Genomic DNA, 17,341 nt, shown 5'->3' on the forward strand with positions numbered 1-17,341 from the left:
CACCGACTACACATCAGGGATCGTTTAGGTGTCGGTTTCATCGGTCAGGATCTACGGCTTGGATGAGGCTATCAAAGTCCATGCCTAAATCCACCGTGGCCACCATCTCTACTAAACCCGTCGACCCGATGTAGTGCATAGGCGCCGGTATTCCGTTGTATTTCCTCTACGTACCTACACCGTATACATACCTTACATGGATGAGTAGTAGTCTCTCTTGTTTGAAGACGTATTTAATTGAGAAGAAGATGTATATCATATGCTCTTAATGGAAATCTTCAGATGATTGTTTTCATAGTCTATATACATGCCATATTGGATTAGGCCATCTTAATTATCTTATTAAATAAAATCTTGGGTCGCGAACAGTGATTCGATTGATGATGAAGAAATGGCAACAGCAAAAAAATTTCCATTGAATATTAGTTTATCAAGTGGTGAGAATGGGGTTGTGAAGTGGGAGTGTAAAAATATTAGTTTATCAAGTCGTGAGAATGGGGTTGTGAAGTGGGAGGAGAGATTTGAGATGGCTGAGTGAGGAGAGAATGAGAAGTGGCTACAGTGGAATTGAATTCTGAATGGAGTTTTGTTTTTCCTTGTTTTTCAACCTTTTCTCACCCTCCCCAACAGTTCCCTTCGGCTTTCTGTTACGTAAGCAACATAAGGCTCAGTAGGGATAAGTTTGGTTTTGCTACTTTTTAGGAGAATCAAGGAATGTTACATGAGCAACATAAGGCTCAATAGGGATAAGTTTGGTTTTGCTACTTTTTAGGAGAATCAAGGAAGATTGAATAAAGTTGTTTGTAGGATAAATTGTAGTCGGATAGGTTGCTAAACGTGTTGGTAGTTTCCTATTTTATAGGATTTTCTTCCTATTTTGTTGGTAGTTAGGAAAGTTTATTATAAAGCTTATTATAATTGACGTTTTGGGGGCAATGAATGATATTAAAACTCAACAAACACTATCGTGTTTCCGAGGCAAGGTTTCCTCAAAGAAACCTATTTTGTTTCTTGGAAAATGATAAGGAGACCGAGAGTACCACCGAGCATGGGACCTGCAATGAGAATGTGACATGTACACAAAAATATCTGCTTCTGGTTATTTTCCTAAATCTATGGGCTGGCACACGTCACTTGTGATATTGTGTCACTAGTGATATTGTGGCGAGAACCCATTTGCTGGGTCCCCTTTTCGGTTGTACTCTCGGTTTCCCTAGCATTACTCTTGTTTCTTTAGTTTTATCTGTTCAATCAATAGGTACGTCAAAAAAACAGAGGGATCATCCTAAGTACGTACCAGTTTCTCACTTTCCAACCCTCCCTCACGATTGGGTAGGCTAATATTCTATGGGGAAAGATTATGATTGCCAATCATAGCTTCAAGCTCTATTTCTTTGACGTAAAATGGGTATAAATCAAATTTTACGCCCATTTGTCCTCTTTAAATGGGTGTAAAGTTTGTTCAGGCGCGAACATAAAACAAATTCTATGTCCATTTTTACGTCGAAAGGAACGGAGCCGAAAGAAACAGAGGCTAAGTGAGAAATCCTTTTTTAAGGTGCGACCTCATGTTAATACAATGAGGCACACCTACCATGGCATAGTGGGTCCTGCTTTTGATTGATTTGAACAAAAAATTTGATATAGGCCTTTGGATCTCCTGTCTTCCAAAAATCAAATAAACATGCAATACTACCATATAAGAATTTGTATCTTTTGTCGTTGAATGTGAGAGCGTTTGCTCGTATATGATTTTTGGCCACCCGTTATGATAGGATCGGATGGTCAAAGAGATTTTTGCAACATCAAAGGTCCAGAAAAAGTCCAATCAAATGGACGGTCCAGATCAGTTGAATTGTGGGGTCCAAAAATGCTGTTGTGGGCATGCACGGTTGCAACATAATGAGGAACTCCTCTTAATTTGCTAAGCTATATGGACGATGATGATTCTAACTTTATATCTTCTGTATGGTCTAATTATTGATCTGAATAGTCTACTCCTTAGATTTAATGGCTAAAGGACCTCTTCTTGATCTGATGATTCTAACCTTCACATAAGTTGATATTTTTTTGGCCGTAGAATGGAACCATTTTCTTCTTTTCTTAGGATTGTTTGGGTGACCTTGGATTAAAGACCACCACACTGACGGTTCAGATCAATCGAGATGGGGCCTGCAAGTCAATAAGATGGGTTGTGGGTGCTATCACACTGACTGTTCACTTGTGTTCCCGGGAAATCCCTGGAAACAGCCTTTTTTTCCTTGATAAGACAGAATTCTGGTGTTCACTTGCTTTCCTGAGAAATTAACAAGCCTAGGTGGAAAACCAAATCCTACTATTTTGGTCGGATTTGCTTTCTGGGAAAACTAGTGAAAAAAGTGGGCAAGCAGTTTCGAGCCTAGGTGGAAAACCAAATCCTACTATTTTGGTCGGATTTGCTTTCTGGGAAAACTAGTGAAAAAGGTGGGCAAGCAGTTTCTCGACCTCATTTGCAAGGAAGAAATAATTTTGGAGGTCAAAAGAGGCCTTAAGAGAGTCAAACAATAAGACCTAAACATGGGAAAGAAATGGAGACTGATGTTAGGAAAATACAAAGAATGATAATCTTAAACGGGTAAAATCCCCCCACCCCGTAATGGTTTCTGTGAGAATTGTTCGAAAACTAGTTAAATGTACTTTTTAGTCCAATAATCAGCTTTGGACACGAAATCAATTGTCAAAATCGAAAATGAAGAGGGCTCTTACCATATACCATCTTTCACCGTTCATAGCGAGATTCTTATATCTCTATGCATTCTACACAAACATATCTACTGATGCATAATATGCATAGAGCCATACTGACTCCCGAAAACAAAAGACAACAACGGCTGAAGTGAATCACAAGGCCAAAGACTTTTCATTGCAGAAAAGAGTTCAAATCCTTTGGGTGATTATTGAACTTCTCTTCGTTCTTATATACATGACGTCAATTGGCCCTAATTTTTTTTTTAAAAAAAAAAAAAAAAACTCCAATTGATTCAATCGGAAGAAGAACAGCAACATTCATTCATTCGCTAACCTAAATGAACAACAAAATTCAATAAGGATTCTCAAAAGAGTAAATATCAATATTTGATTTTTATTGCCCGTTTGGATACCCCCTTGGATTTGGATTTGGAGGTAAATTTGGATTTTTAAATCCAAATTCAGCATTTGGCAAGCCTTTATGACATCTGGATTTGGATTTGAGTGAAATCCACAAGATTTATAAATTCCTCATGTTAGTTTAATTTTTTAGATTTATAAATCCTTTCTGCTAGAGGTTATTTATAAATCTAATTCTGACCCGTAAGGGGTTAAAATGATCAAAATATACCAAATAAGTGTTAAATGACTTCAGTACCCATATGACATTAAAAACTAATCAAAATACTTCGTATTAGGTAAAATTATTAGAAAACCCCGAGTCAGTCAAAATGACACGAAATCCCAGGTAAATATGACAAAACATCCCGAGTCGTGCAAAATGACTAAAATACTCTTATGACATAAAAATGATCAAAATAACCTCATACAGGGTAAAATAACTAAAATGACTAGAATACTCCCAACATCATGAAAAATTACTAAAATACCCCTAGATCAAGTAAAAATGACCCATGGCTCATAAAAATGACTGAAATGACTAAAAATATCATAATGAGATAAAAATAATAAAAATACGTCATATTAGGTAAAATGACTAGAAATACCCCTATACCAGATAAAAATGACAAAATACCCGAGTCGTGCAAAATGATCACAATACCCTTATGACATAAAAATGATCAAAATAACCTCATATAGGGTAAAATGACTAAAATACCCCAAAATCATGAAAAATTATCGAAACAACCCTATATCAAGTAAAAATGATGGCCTATGGCTCATGAAAAATAACTAAAATGACTAAAAATACCCTCATAAGATAAAAATACGCCATATAAGGTAAAACGACTAGAATACCCCTGGGTCATGCAAAATGACCAGAATACACCTATACCAGGTGAAAATGACCAAATACCCCGAGTCATGTAAAATGACTAAATACCCTTGTGACATAAAAAATGATCAAAATACACCCATATAGGGTAAAATGACTAGAATACCCCTGGATCATGAAAAACGGCTAAAATGCCCCTATATCAATTATTTTAGAGTTTTTTGGTTTTATTAGATTTCAAATTCAAATCCAAAGAGCATCCAAACAAAATAATAATAATTTAGAATTGAAATCCAAATATATATGTGGTCATCCAAATGGCATTATTTATAAATTTGTGAATTTTAAAATTCTTGATTTCAAATCCATGGATTTTGGAAATCCAAATTCACCTCCAAATCCAAATCCAAGGGGTATCCAAACGGGCAGATTTGAATTTGAAATCTAACAAATGCAAAAAGCCCTAAAATACTTGATATAGGGGCATTTCAGCCGTTTCTCATGATCCAGGGGTATTCTCGTCATTTTACCCTATATGGGGGTATTTTGAACATTTTTTTATATCATAAGGGTGTTTAGTCATTTTACATGACTCGGGGTATTTGGTCATTTTCACCCGGTATAGGTGTACTCTGGTCATTTTGCATGACCCAGGAGTATTCTAGTCATTTTACCTAATAAGGCGTATTTTTATCATTTTTATCACATGAGGGTATTTTTAGTCATTTGTCATTTTTCATAAACCATATGCCATCATTTTTACTTGATATAGGGGTATTTCGATAATTTTTCATGATTTTGAGGTATTTTAGTCATTTTACCCTATCTGAGATTATTTTGATCATTTTTATGTCATAAGGGTATTGTAGTCATTTTGCACGACTCGGGGTATTTTATCATTTTTACCTGGTATAGAGGTATTTCTAGTCATTTTACCTAATATGGCGTATTTTTATCATTTTTATCTCATGATGGTATTTTTAATCATTTCAATCATTTTTATGAGCCATGGGCCATTTTTACTTGATCTAGGGGTATTTTAGTAATTTTCCATGATGTTAAGAGTATTCTAGTCATTTTACCCTATATGAGGTTATTTTGATCGTTTTTATGTCACAAGGGTGTTTACCTGGTATAGGGGTATTTCGGTCATTTTGACTGACTCGTGGTTTTCTCGTCATTTTACCTAATACGATGTATTTTGATCAGTTTTTAATGTCATGTGGGTACTTAAGTCATTTAACACTTCTTTGGTATATTTTGGTTATTTTCACCCCTTACGGATCTGATTTAGATTTATAAATAACCTCTCTCATAGAAAGGATTTATAAATCCAAAAAATTACACTAACATGAGGAATTTGTAAATCTTGTGGATTTCACTCAAATCCAAATCGAGATGTCATAAAGGCTTGCCAAACGCCGAATTTGGATTAAAAATCCAAATTCACCTCCAAATCCAAATCCAAGGGGTATCCAAACGGGCCCTAACAGTTATTAGGAAACACTATGATTTGAACAATTTAAAGATTGCGAATTCTAGTAAAATCCCGCAAAGCTTCAATTAAAAAACAGATTAAAAAAAAATGTTACACATTGAAATTTCAACTCTCCCCAAAATTCCAATGAGAAAACGATGCCAATAATAGACTCCCATAAACTACAACGCAAAAAGTGAAATAGTTGAAACAAAAAGAAATAAAGAGAACCTATCCCAGGAGAAACTTTTTATTTTTTTCTTTTCTGTTTTGTTGTTGAATGGTATTGCCGGAGAGACAGGTTGGATGCAACATTTTCTGCTCCACAGAATGGCTCTCTCTGTGAAGTTTCTACAAGGTTAAAAAGAGAGAAACTGGCAAAAAAAAATTTGTATTTTTATCATCTAAGCAGAGGGAAGAGTGTGACTAGCAACTAAGATTGCATTTTTCTAAAATCTAAGACAACATAGAACTCAAAATTAAACGTAGGCAACATAGTTCCTCTTATGGTTAATGCAGGAAAAAAGAGAATAAAAACTCATATGCTATATTAAAACATACTCAAGATAATACTTACAATGGATTCTTGTATGAATGATGCATCTCCGCCTCTCTGAGAAGAGCCCTACGAATGCCATTAGATTGGAGCAGAACTGGTCCAATGCCACCTATATAAGGAAACCCCTCAGGAACCATAAGTGGGCCCAGCGGGCGGTTGCACCAAATTCTCAGGCCGGCCACCTTCACCTTCTTTGAACTCCGACGCCACATTATATCCAAACCCAATAATATCCCTATCATACAGGTCCCGGTCCCACTGGCCAATGAAATCAGGCTTCTGAGAAGGGTCTGGTAACCCATCATCTATTCTCTGCTTCTTTAGTGGAGATACCGGCTCTGCCAAGATATCCAATGGAGGGGGAGAGGTGTTCTGCTTTTCGTCAGCCACAGAAGGTTCACTTGTCTTTAGCACTCCGCTTAGTTTCTGCTGTTCTTCGATGATCTTCTGCAGGTACTTCCCCTGAGCCTCAATTCTTAGTTGCAACTGTCTCTGCACCTGAATGTGGATTTATGAATGAATATCAAAGCTAAAAATGGAATAAAAAGTCGGTGTTTGAAAAATGTTTCTAAATTTTCCTACTTTTTTTATACGTGAAAAAGATAACTTGAACAACCCTATTCAATTTTTATTTAGAGGGACCTTCAGTTTATGACGATATCCCCCTAAATTAACCATAATTAGATCATTTCCTTCTAAATTGTGGTAAGACCAAATCTTTAGAAAAACTATTTTGGACGAAAAATATTTTTCTTGCAATCCAAACAGGGACTTAATTATCAAATGAATAAACCTCAAGCTGTTCATGGAGCCGCTTCTGCACCTCCATCTGCATCCTCAGTGCTTCATTGATTTGTATTCCTCTGAAAAATGAAACGGTTTGCTAAATGTTAAGAGAAGCCTTGTTTCTTTAACGCCACAATCATATTTTTAAATTCATTTCCCATTTTCTAGAAAAAAGAATGCACAGAAGAACAAAACTAAAACCATGACAATGTGCTATCACAAAAATTATATAACCAAACTTTGGAGCAGCCATGGTTTAAAATTTTGGTTTTGGTAACCGTTTCGGACCCCACCGAAAACCGAAATTTCGGTCAGAAATTTGGTAATTTGGTTCGAAATTCCGGTCCGAAATTTTGTAACACTTTTTTTTTAAAATAAATAATGGCATTTCCGAAATTTGGTAAATGGCGAAAAATCAAATTTCGGAAAATTTCGGTTTCGGTCCCCACCGAAATTTAAAACCATGGGAGCAGCAATCAGGGAATTTACTTACGGCGCAGAATCCATGCTAGAAAGAGAATCACTGGAATCTTTCCTTTCATCTTTTGAGCCTGAGACATACATCATACATGAGCTTTTGAAAGTTAAGTTTGAGATACTAAATATTTGAAGCAGAATCTTCCAGTTTACTAAGGGTGCATGAAATTAATTGAACCTCAGGGACAGGAAGAATTCTGTACCGTCAGCTGGAGATTCAGGCAGATACTTTGCAAGGCGGTATTTCTACATGAAAAGATGAGAGAAAGATAAAGATGACCAGCTGTTCTGAAATGCAGAGAAAGTTTAGGCTCAGTTTCTTTCGACGTAAAAATGAACGTAAAATTTCGTCGAAAGAAACGGAGCCTAATGGAAAATTATTAGGACGAAAAAATCCCTGAAGTAGCAGTACCTGTAAATGACTTTTCACGTGATAAATTGTAAGTCCTGGTACACCCATTACCCTTAGAACACCCTTTGGTGTTGCTCCTGAAACCAAAAACAGAATAGAAGTCATCAAAATGGAAGTTGGATACCACTAATTGCAATTGAATAACACAAGAATCTAACAGAAGAGAGACAAAACCCATTAACTGCTAAAAAAAGATACAATAGAAACGTGACAATGATAAAAAAAATGTAAAAAGCAGAATGGCAAATTATACGAAGAGGCAACATCAACAAATTAATAATAATGACCATTCAAAAAAGAATAATAATAATAATAATAAATAAATAAATAAATGAATAAATAAATAAATTGCACCTGAACTCTCAACAACATGACTCAATAAATACATATAACAGTTAAACACTTGTAAAAGATTTTCCTTCAAATTTTGGCATCTGTGTAATCGCAACTTAGAAACAAATGCATGCAAAGAAATTTCAAACAAAATCAACAAGTTATGGCCCAAAAAGCCTCATACAAACTCCTTCCAAATCAGCCATTAGGGCTATGAGCACAGCGAGAGAAAACATAACCACCTTGCTAATACCAGAGTCTCTGTGTTGCACCACATTCAAACCCAAGGGCAGCTCAATGGAATGCCTTTTTTATGCCTAGAATAGTGACAACTTGATGGTCCAACATGTGAGACTTGAATAGTAGAAAGTTTACATACATCCTGATCCTTTTCACCATTTTAGTAACTGAGCGCTTGGGATATATTGATAAGGACAAGGCCATTTGATTTCACTCCCATCACACACTAGAACCATACCTCCCCTCTCCAAACTTTTCTCATTGGTCAATGTTTGAGCATCTCTCGAGAGTCGAGACAGGGACTAGATAGGTTATTGTCACTCCCATCACACAATAGAGCCATAGCTCCTCTCTCCGACAAGAACCAACACTTTTCTCATTGGTCAATGTTTGAGCATCTCTCGAGAGTCGAGAAAGGGACTAGATAGGTTGATCTCACTTCCATCACACACTAGAGCCATAACTCTTCTCATCAACAAGAACCAACATTTTTTCTCATTGGTCAATGTTTGAGCATCTCTCAAGATCAGATAATTCTGGACTTCAGCACCAGGACTATTTTTATTTTTTGAATGGTGAAGCTTGATGGATAAACGAAAAAGGAAAGTCCCTCAACCGAGCTGGGCAAAGCACCAGGACTAAGTTGAATGGATCAAATGTTGGACCCGAACCCACTAATGTCAACTTGAATATGGAAGTAACCTCTTCAACTCCAAGAGATCATAACCATTTTTTCCAAAAATTTCATACAAATGTTAGGATGATATAGGAGGCCTTGCATCTTTGCATAAGACCACATCAGAAGTTCATTTAAGACATCCTGTCCACAGAGGATTCTTCATGGCATATAATTTTGGAAATTTAGTCTCCAAAAGGTTATCAAATAGCATGGGATACTCATGAGGTGGCCGATAATCACTTAGACTCTTATTTCTTGTGACAAACAAGATCAAAATGGCTGATAGAAATTGCAACCCTGGAGTTTTCCTAGCACTGCTAGATTCTAGATTGAACACTTGACTGGTGTCAAGCTATCAACTTTGTTTTTCTGATTCATAAAATTGCACACTGTTCAATTACAACAAGAGAACATGTACTATTTCCCTAAATTAGATCTTGCATTCCTTGATCAAATAACTACCAACCTTTAAAAAGAAAAAACAAGAATCTGCACAAAAGGGACAATATTGGACTACCTTTTTTTCGCCACGAACAGTCCTTTTCACTATGTGCGACACTTTAAATGTCATGATTTAAGACTATAATAAGCAACTTATGAAAATCAAACACATTGGAAAGTGGATAGGCCAAGGAAACTGAATCCAAGGCAGCCACATATCCTTCTAGGCAGTTGCCTAGATGATTGCCCAGGGCCAAGGCGATATCAAAGGCCTATCAGCTGCCTGCAACTTGCAAAGGAAGCATTTCTGTGATTCTTTTGTTTCACACTAAGGCTATTGATTTTGTTTTACGAACTTGTGCAGTATGGTCATTGGTGATTGACAACAACATAGTTTCATTATTTAGCTTGGTGGTTGACATAATTTAAGTATTTTAAGATTCCATTATATTAGAAAATTTCCCCTAAAGTCTTTCTTTTCACAGTTCATAAAATTAATCTACTTTGCAAGTTACCATTTTTGGCGTTATCAATGTTAACTGTCAATTCTGTAAGTAATAAATATAAGTATGTGTGTATAGTGTATATTGTATAGTATACAAATATATGCCCCATTACCAACAAATAAAAAACCAGCTCTTATTGCCCGCGAACTTGTACCTAGGAAACCAAGGAGAATTGTCCTCTACAGTTGCCAAACACAGTCGGACACAATCTACCGAGATAAATGAACCATATATGAACTTCACAAGCATTTCACCAGGAAAAATCAACTAATATATAGATAAAACCAACGGATTCTCAATAGTATCAGCTGTCACACCCTTCCCCATTTCATTCATCGGGATATATAGAAAAAGAAGCCTGATTTCTAATGTCCCCAAACATTCTATTTTTGCACAGAGGACTAAAGTTCCAAAAGAGAATAGACAAAAAAAAAAAAACTTGCAACTAAGAGCACGTTTGGCTACCTTGAATTTTTTGTCCTGGTATACTAGCTTACCCAATGATGAGGAAGGGTGGGAGAGGGATAGATACAGGAGGGATTAATTTATCATGAACAATTAGTCTATCATGAAAAAATTATGCAGAAGTGATATTGATAGTAGTTTTAAATAGATTTGAACAAAAAAAACATCACTATGTAGATTTCGGTCCTAATCACGCTCAACTTCTTGATTCTAAAAAACTTTACAGAAGTTTTTGGGAATGCAATTGCAGAAATTGAATGATAGAAACCTCTGAGATTGTATGCAAGCCCTAGTGGAAGTTTTTCAATTTGCAAATTGAGAGGTGGAAAAAACACCCAAGCTTTTTGAATAACAACCAATTACTCCCCAAATTGAACCAAAATTGCAAATGGATGGACATCCAAATGGAACAAAAACTACCAGCCTCCCAAAGTTCCCAATATCTAAAAGAACTCCAATCCTCTAATACCCATAGACTTCCCAAAATCTCGACATTTTGGTTTTATCTTATGATTTAGGCAAGGTTTTAAACTTTGGTTTCGGTTTCGGTAGCCAAGGAAACATAAACATTTCGGTTTCAGTTGGAAATTTCAGTAAAAATCTTGTAAAATCACGGAAACATGTGGAAACATATGCAAATGATAGAATATGAAAACATATGCAAATAATAGAATTTAAAGATGAAACTTCATGCAATGCTAAAATAAGCACAAATACACACTTAGAAACCATCACATAAGCAAGATAATCATCCATAATGGTTTTAAAACGTCAAAAACCTATTGACATGCACTGTCGTGCATGCCTGATAATTTAGTACATACCAATCACTTGTAATTCATATAAATATTTATACATAATACATGCACCACATTTCGCATGCAATTCATATAAATATAATTATGTGATACATACTGATATGGTATACCACCATTACACTTATGATTTTGGTTTATGCATTTCGGTCATTTCGGTTTTGGTTTGGGCGGGAATGGAAAAGGAAACATTTCGGTTGTATTCGGTGGAAATTTAAAACCATTTATTTAGCAGCCACTTTAAATTTTCAGCAGACATGCGTGTCAGTGTCACCGACACGCGTGTTGACATGCATCGATACTTGTCAACGTACGCTAAAACTGTGATGTGGGTGCATTGAGACGTTATTGTACAATGTCATGTGAAATACTAACTATAATCAAATATAATGTTTACTCCTTTTTTATCATTAATTCTTATTTTATTATTAACATCTTTTTTAACTCTTCTTTAACTAATATTAATCTGACGAATCTACAACTCTCTTTACTAAGCGAGAATCTATCCAGATCTAAATAATCTTCCAAAGAGACCCTTCTTTCAACTAGGAGAGTCAGCAAGCTAACAGAAGCGAAGCTTCTGACTCCCCCCTTTGAATTTCCAATTCCTCCTTTTCGTTCTACTTAGGTGGAGCAATCTGAACTCTTGACAGAATATAAAAGAGGACCACAAGCCTGTGTAAATACCTCAACAAATTCATGTGGACACTTGTACTAAGTTACTCACGGATGTATGCATGCAGTCCGAGAACACATAGGGGTAAACACCCATCCAAACAAGTCGGGTCAATAGTTCAGCATTTAGGCCATCACATTTGACAGCAAACAATCTTTAACACAACAAGTGCTCTCTGAACCAAAGCTAGGTAATTTGTTGTACCATTCAAAAAAAAAAAAACTAGTATTTGTTGTTATTTCTCATCCCCAAAACCTAAAACACTAAACAAATACTTCTTTCAATATTATGTTCATTGTATCCTATTGATCTCTCTTTCTCGATGCATATTGGAGACTGAAGATAACTAGATTAGATTGATGAATGAACTGTTATTTGATTCTTTCATGTTTCATTGAGACTTGTAGTTGCTTAATCCTAAGATTCATGAGTTTGTTAAAAGAATATCATAGTTATTTTGTTGTAAATTATGATTAGTAATCGGTAGTTTTATATGTAAATACTTGTACGGGCATGTCCACATTTCCAGATTTTTAGGGGTTGCCGTGTCGGACACCTCGTATCCTCGTATCTGTATCGACACTCGGCACACAAATCCGTACGCATGTATCATAGGTTTTATCAAAGCTCTCAAACTCATAAAACTATTATTTAGTATTCATATTAGAAGTCTTGTGGGAAACTTGATCAACATAAGTAAAGAATCAGAGTTTAACTAGTGAGACAATCACCATCCTCCAAATTAATTTATAGGGGCACAAACCCACCATACTCAAGGCACCATCCAAATTAATTTATAGGGGCGCAAACCCACCGTACACATGGCATACATGACGTGTGACAAGGTCCATTGATATGATGACCCACAAACATCCGATCCAATGGATCCAGGTGAAAAATGATTTCTTTAAGAAAAACATAACAAATGGTGATCTGCAAATAACAGAATATAAGACGATTTCATGTTCCAGAATATATGGGGAGCAAGGCACAGTGAAAATCATGGACCCAATAATAAAGTCCTTCTAAGGATACTTATAAGACCAAACATTGAAAAAGAAATACTAGATAATGCACCACAGTATGTAAACTCCATTTTTTTGCCCCATAAAGCCTTCTAACTGTTGATCCAATTTGTCCAATCTATTTGCCACCCCAAGAAAGGTTGTACTCCGTTCAACCCATCTCTAATGCCTTGGATGGATTGTATTCTTTTTTTTTTTTCTTTTTTTTTCTTTTTGTATTCTCGTTAATTCCACTATCTTAATAATCCATGAATCTTACCTATTCAGATGGTCAGTAACAAGTGCTATTGAACTTCCAAAAGAATGTAATTCATCAGATAGTTAAGATCATCCAACTGCACCATTCCTCGATTATCGCTTAGCAAATATATCAACACCCATTTCAAAAAAATATATCAACAATGGACTGGGCAATTTAGATTGACATTACGGACCACAAATACAGACATGATGCGGTGCACCATATAATATTCTCAACCTTGAAAGAAATTTATCATGTGCCATTAACGATTTGAAAAAAATAAAGAAAATAAAAGAATCTCAGCATTGCATTATCCTTCCACTCCAACAAAGATTCAAAACAGATGAAAGTCAGTTAGATTGTGAAGCATCTGTATTGGGTATTAGCTCACCACAATTACAAAATAGCACCACACATGCAAACAGTAACAAAATTGCAACACAAAAGATCAAGAACTGCTATATTAAAGGAAGGTGCGGCAGCAAGAAATAATTATTTCTAATTGGAGATTATGAGAACCTATACAATGAGCACCATGAGTTATGAATTAAGTATCTTTCAACAAAACACATATCTCAGTCGACAAAAAAAAAAGTCATCATCTATCACATACATTGTACAATGAGAATGATACATGACGATTTAATTATCGTTCAACAAAACACATATCTCAACCAACAAGAAAAAGTACCACCTGTCATATACATCGTTCCATCAAAAAAATAATTTTTTTGTCCAACAAAATATTTGCACTAGACAATATGGGACAATTCATATCGATTATCATGGCATTCAGGAATTGTGTTTCCATGTCTTAAATCATTAATTCAGAAGCGCGGGACAGTGAATTCAAGCTACTTGACTAAAACACGAACAATGACCAAGGAACAGTCAAAAAGCTCATGAAAAGCATGGCTATAAAAACCCAGCTACTTGGCTGCAACCACAAAATTGGAATTGAATGAATAATGAGACAATCTACATTTCCATGAAAAGTTGATTACGTGGACACTAAAAATGCATGGGCAGAAACAAATGACAGAGTGGCTTGTTCAGAAGTGCTAGACAGTGAATTCATGCCACTTGGTTAAACAATAACCATGGCCAGAAAATATTTAATAAGTCATGAAAAACAAGCCTATAAAAACCAAGCTACTTCACATAATCTAAATTTACATGCAAAGTTAATTATGTCGATGCTAAGCATGCACAGCCAGAAACAAAGGGAACATGTCTGATATTCAATGATCACCTATGCTTGTTCCTATGATCAAACTAATAAATATAATGCAAAATTGCACACTTTTAAGTTTTAATGACTTAAGCAACAGACAAAGAACCAGTTTCTTCTCTAATATGTATCATCTCTTGCTGGTTGCATTAGCGTAAATTCTTTGACAGTAAAAAGGTTTTTTTTTTTTTTTCAATTTGAAAATAAAATACTTACTATCTGGTCCTCCTAATTGTGTAATGGCGTCAACAAAGCGATCATGAAGATCTGAAGTCCACCGCAATCGTTGCTTTCCAGTTCCCCCAGAAGTAGCTGTGTTGTTTACTGGAGAACCCCCCTGAACTCCAACATTTGCAAGTTGTTCAGCACTCTGGGCCTTATGGGGCACCAAGCCCACAGTTGAGAACTTCTTGACATGGTACATGTTGACAAACTGCAAGTAGACAGGGGTTAATGTTCATAAGAGCAACAAGGCATTCAGTACATACGAGAATCCTAAGAAACAAACAGGCCAGTTCATCTCTAGATCAAGGGTATTAAAAAAACAATCAATTTTGCAACAAGCATAAATATTAATCGACAATATCAGAAATCATATGCAAATGCTGTCCAGTATAAATTGTCAAAACGGCTACATTTTTTTTCTTTTGAATGGTCAAAAAGATTCTATTGAGAGGACAAATTAAAAAAAAAAAAAACTGAATGGGAAGTCAAACCAGCTATAGTACTGTCCAAATTATCATGGGACACTGATGGGGACTTCTAATTAAAAGATGAAAGCAGGTGGATGAGAAGTCAAGCTCCCGCACTAACATAGAAAAAAAAAAAAATTTAATGGAAGCCGATATGGCGACATTATTTCAGAAAAAAAAGACCGAGAAACACTACCATAGAAATAAGGTACAAAAAGCCCCAGTTCTAAGAACACAAAGGCATTTGCAATTAGGCTGCAGTTAGAATAGAATGAGAGTACGCTGTAACTCCTATAACACCACCATAATCTTCTAATGTGTGCTAGAGAGCTGTGAAATACAGTTCTAACTTCTCCCAGCCCAAAGAAAAATTGCACAGCTACTAATACAGCGATCCATAAAAAGAATCTCATCGTACTCTACCTGTTTTAGGAAAAGATGAAAAATATACACGACACATACACTTCAACCCACATACTACATCAATGAAATATGTCAACTCTGCCTCGTTAGGCATAAATCAGTATGCCGCAATACATAAAATATCCATATCTACATACCTACTTCGGAGAAAAGACAAATTAAAGTAGAATTCCACATGATAAGAACATGTGAGCACATGAGCAAATTGCACATCAAAGATATCATGCCAGCCGCCACAATAAGAGAACAAAACAAGAAAACAGTGCAGACAAAAAAGAGAGAGAAGGTAATGACAGTTTAATAGCAATTAAATGCAAGAAAAATCAAGCTTAACTGAGACAAGCAACACATGTGCAGAAACTATATGGAACTTGTAGAATTCTCTTTCTTCGAATGATATGGGACTTATAGACTAAACGGGAATTCTAACATACCAACATCGGATCAAAGAAAACATACTCATATAAGGAACCTGGTTCCAGAACAAACATCAAAGAATCATTCAAAGAAAAAAGAAACAAACATCAAAGAACGATTCCCACAACAAAATCAAAATGAGAATACTGCAGAACACTAATTTAATTTCCTCCAAAAAAAATAACGGAAAATGCCTTTTTTTGTTTTTCTAATAACACCATAACATGAACAACACAACAAAAAAACAAAAAGGAAAAAAAAAAAAAAAACAGAAAATTTTCAGCCCGGCAAAATTCACTATTCCGATCAGCAGCACCTATCAAAACCCAAAGATCAACAAGTTCCAAACAATCTCTTTCAGATCCTCCAAAATCCACCCCTTCCACGCTCTCAGGGGTGAAACTGCATAAGAGAGCTCATATTTCTGAAAAAAATTCAGAAATTAAGCAAAACCACAGAAGAGCTCATATTTTTGAAACAATTAAGGGAAAATGACTTTTTTTGTTTCATTCTCTAATAACATAACACGAACAAACCAAAAAGAACAGAAAAATTTTCAGCGCTGCAAAATTCACCATTCTGATCAGCAGCACCTACCAAAACCCAAGGATCAACAATTTCGAAACAATATGATCAGCAATACCTTTCAAAACCCAAGGATTGATAAACAATTTCCAAACAATCTCTTTCAGCTCCTCCAAAATCCACCCCTTTCACGCTCTCGGAAGCAAAACCTAATCAGAGAGCTCATATTTCTGCAGCTACAGAGATACCCTAACCCTAGCCAAACTTTACCAGAGAGAATCGGAAAATCTCAGTCAGAATGCGTGATCTGGAACTTAAATTTCAAGTCTCTGACCTAAAAAACTACATAGATCAGGAAAATCTCCCCAAAAAAGGATCTGGAGACGATAAACGTTCCATGATCGGTGGAAAAAAAGCCTTTAATGAGCGAAAATGGAAGGATCAGGTGAATTTCTACACAGAAACTGAGGGAAATTTGTTTATAACAAGGATTTCGGGTCTTCGCCAGGTGAATATGTGCAGTGTAAGGTGATTGGATAAAATCAGAGCCTATAATTAGGGTTTCGTTTCAGTGCCCTAACCCTAATATCGGAGATTTTTGTGTCTCTTTTTTTTTTGTGCAGAGATAGTTCTCTGGTTTTGGCAAAAAGCAGTCGTTGGGATAGCGTGCGAAGGACGGAGATATTTATATGGCCGGTATGGTGGGGTCAGAGATTTTAACTCGGGTTAGATTTTAACTGCGGGGAAGGGTTAGCGAGTTTGAGACGCGGAGTTGCCGTCCTCGGCGAGGATTTGGGAGAAATCGGCGATCCAAAGCATTTGTCTCAGTCTCCGAGGGTTAGCGAGTTTTATATGGTGTACGACCGTATGTCCAGTATTTTTTTAAAAGTACTGTAGGGATTGTATCATAGGATGATCCGAACCGTCCATTTATGGGCCACAGCGTAAGTTGGTTGC

General features: G+C 35.9%; 1 protein-coding gene across 4 annotated transcripts; it reads right to left on the reverse strand.

Annotated features, from left to right (window-relative positions):
* Positions 1–5,500: 5,500 nt before the first annotated feature.
* On the reverse strand, positions 5,501–17,042 carry LOC143882048 (myb family transcription factor PHL7-like). Of its 4 annotated transcripts, none has more exons than XR_013252078.1 (8): positions 16,503–17,042; positions 14,544–14,760; positions 7,676–7,752; positions 7,467–7,509; positions 7,280–7,337; positions 6,794–6,863; positions 6,019–6,498; positions 5,501–5,781 (listed from the first exon to the last, which is right to left on the reverse strand). XR_013252078.1 is itself a non-coding variant. In XM_077385434.1 (7 exons), the coding sequence occupies exons 2-7, from the start codon at positions 14,749–14,751 to the stop codon at positions 6,127–6,129; spliced, it is 828 nt and encodes a 275-aa protein (XP_077241549.1). In that variant the 5' UTR covers positions 14,752–14,760; positions 16,503–17,042; the 3' UTR covers positions 5,865–6,126. The 4 variants fall into 4 exon arrangements, 1 of the variants encoding a protein (XP_077241549.1); XR_013252079.1 differs by having other exon boundaries at positions 5,501–5,792; XR_013252080.1 differs by having other exon boundaries at positions 5,501–5,815.
* Positions 17,043–17,341: the final 299 nt, after the last annotated feature.

This window comes from Tasmannia lanceolata, unplaced genomic scaffold (genome assembly GCF_043159265.1).
Source record: "Tasmannia lanceolata isolate RefF3 unplaced genomic scaffold, GAP_Taslan_0.1 ptg000007l, whole genome shotgun sequence".
Taxonomy (NCBI): domain Eukaryota; kingdom Viridiplantae; phylum Streptophyta; class Magnoliopsida; order Canellales; family Winteraceae; genus Tasmannia; species Tasmannia lanceolata.